At 56.8% G+C, this 1,177-nt stretch overlaps 1 protein-coding gene across 1 annotated transcript in view; it reads right to left on the reverse strand.

Moving 5' to 3' along the window:
- Positions 1-601: 601 nt before the first annotated feature.
- The window catches only part of EMH_0042740 (uncharacterized protein), a gene marked incomplete at both ends in the record, with an annotated part of 3,621 nt that continues 3,045 nt past the window's right edge, over positions 602-1,177 (reverse strand). The window contains one exon of the mRNA XM_013495771.1: positions 602-1,009. Within this exon, the coding sequence (XP_013351225.1) occupies positions 602-1,009 (408 nt within the window). The remainder of the gene's footprint in view (positions 1,010-1,177) is intronic.

Raw genomic sequence — 1,177 nt, forward strand, 5'->3', positions numbered from 1 at the left:
CAGGAGACAGGAGGCATATCGCTGTGCAGCTGCAGCAGGAGAGCCCTCAGCTGCAGCAGCAGGGAGACAGCTGCAGCAGCAAGGAGACAGCTGCAGCAGCAAGGAGACAGCTGCAGCAGCAAGGAGACAGCTGCAGCAGCAAGGAGACAGCTGCAGCATCAAGGAGACAGAGGCACGCAGGGGAGAGAGAAGAGAGAAAAAGAAAGACAGAATCAGAGGAGACAAAGAGAGAGCAGAGAGAGACGAAGGAAAAGACAAAGGGAGAGACAGATTGCTGCAAAGACAGCTCCCGACGGCATTTAAATAGTAACAACAAAGACAGCAGCAGCAGCAGCAGCTGCTGCTGCTGCAGCTGCTGCTGCTGCAGCTGCTTCTGCTGCAGCTGTTGCTGCTGCAGCTGCTGCAGCGGCTGCAAGGCAGCAGAATCACATCGCCATAAAAGGAAACAGAAAAGAGACAGCTAGATAAAGAAACACAAACAGAAACTGCAGCAGCAAACTCTATCAACAGCAGCGCAGCGTCGGCAGCCCTGCAGCAGCAGCAGCAGCAGCAACAACAATAACAAAACCGTCGTTGTCCCCTGCGGCGTTCAGTGGGTCTATTACTTTGCTAATACTGCTGCTGCTGCTGCTCCTGCTGCTGCTGTCTTTGTTGCTGCTGCTCCTGTCTCTCTTGCTGCTGCTGCCGCTGCTGCCGTCTTTAGTGCTGCTGCTGCGCCTGCTGCTGCCGCTGCTTCCGTCTTTAGTGCTGCTGCTGCGCCTGCTGCTGCCGTCTTTATTGCTGCTGCTGCCGTCTTTTCTACTGCTACTACTGCTGCTGCCGCTGCTGCTGCTGCTCCTTCTGCTGCTGCTGCTGCTGCTGCTGCAGTCCCTTGAGGGTGCGCTGTAGAAGGTGCTGCCACAGATGAGGGGGACAGCAGGAGGGGCCCCGAGGGCCCATGCCCTTTGTGCTGCTGCTGCTGCTGCTGCTGCTGTTGCTGCTGCTGCATTGTTTCCAAGCAAATCTTCTTCTGGCAGCACAACCAGGAAAGGCAAAAATGCTGGCTGCTGCTGCTGCTGCTGCAGCAGCGGCAGCCTGCTGCAGCTGTTGCTGCTGCCGTGACTCGCCGTTTTCGTTGCTGCTATGAATGGGTTGGGTGCAGCAAGCCACGTGGCAACTCTCCTTTTGCTGCTGCTGC

This window comes from Eimeria mitis, genomic scaffold (assembly GCF_000499745.2).
Source record: "Eimeria mitis Houghton genomic scaffold, Emh_scaff1743, whole genome shotgun sequence".
Lineage (NCBI taxonomy): Eukaryota > Apicomplexa > Conoidasida > Eucoccidiorida > Eimeriidae > Eimeria > Eimeria mitis.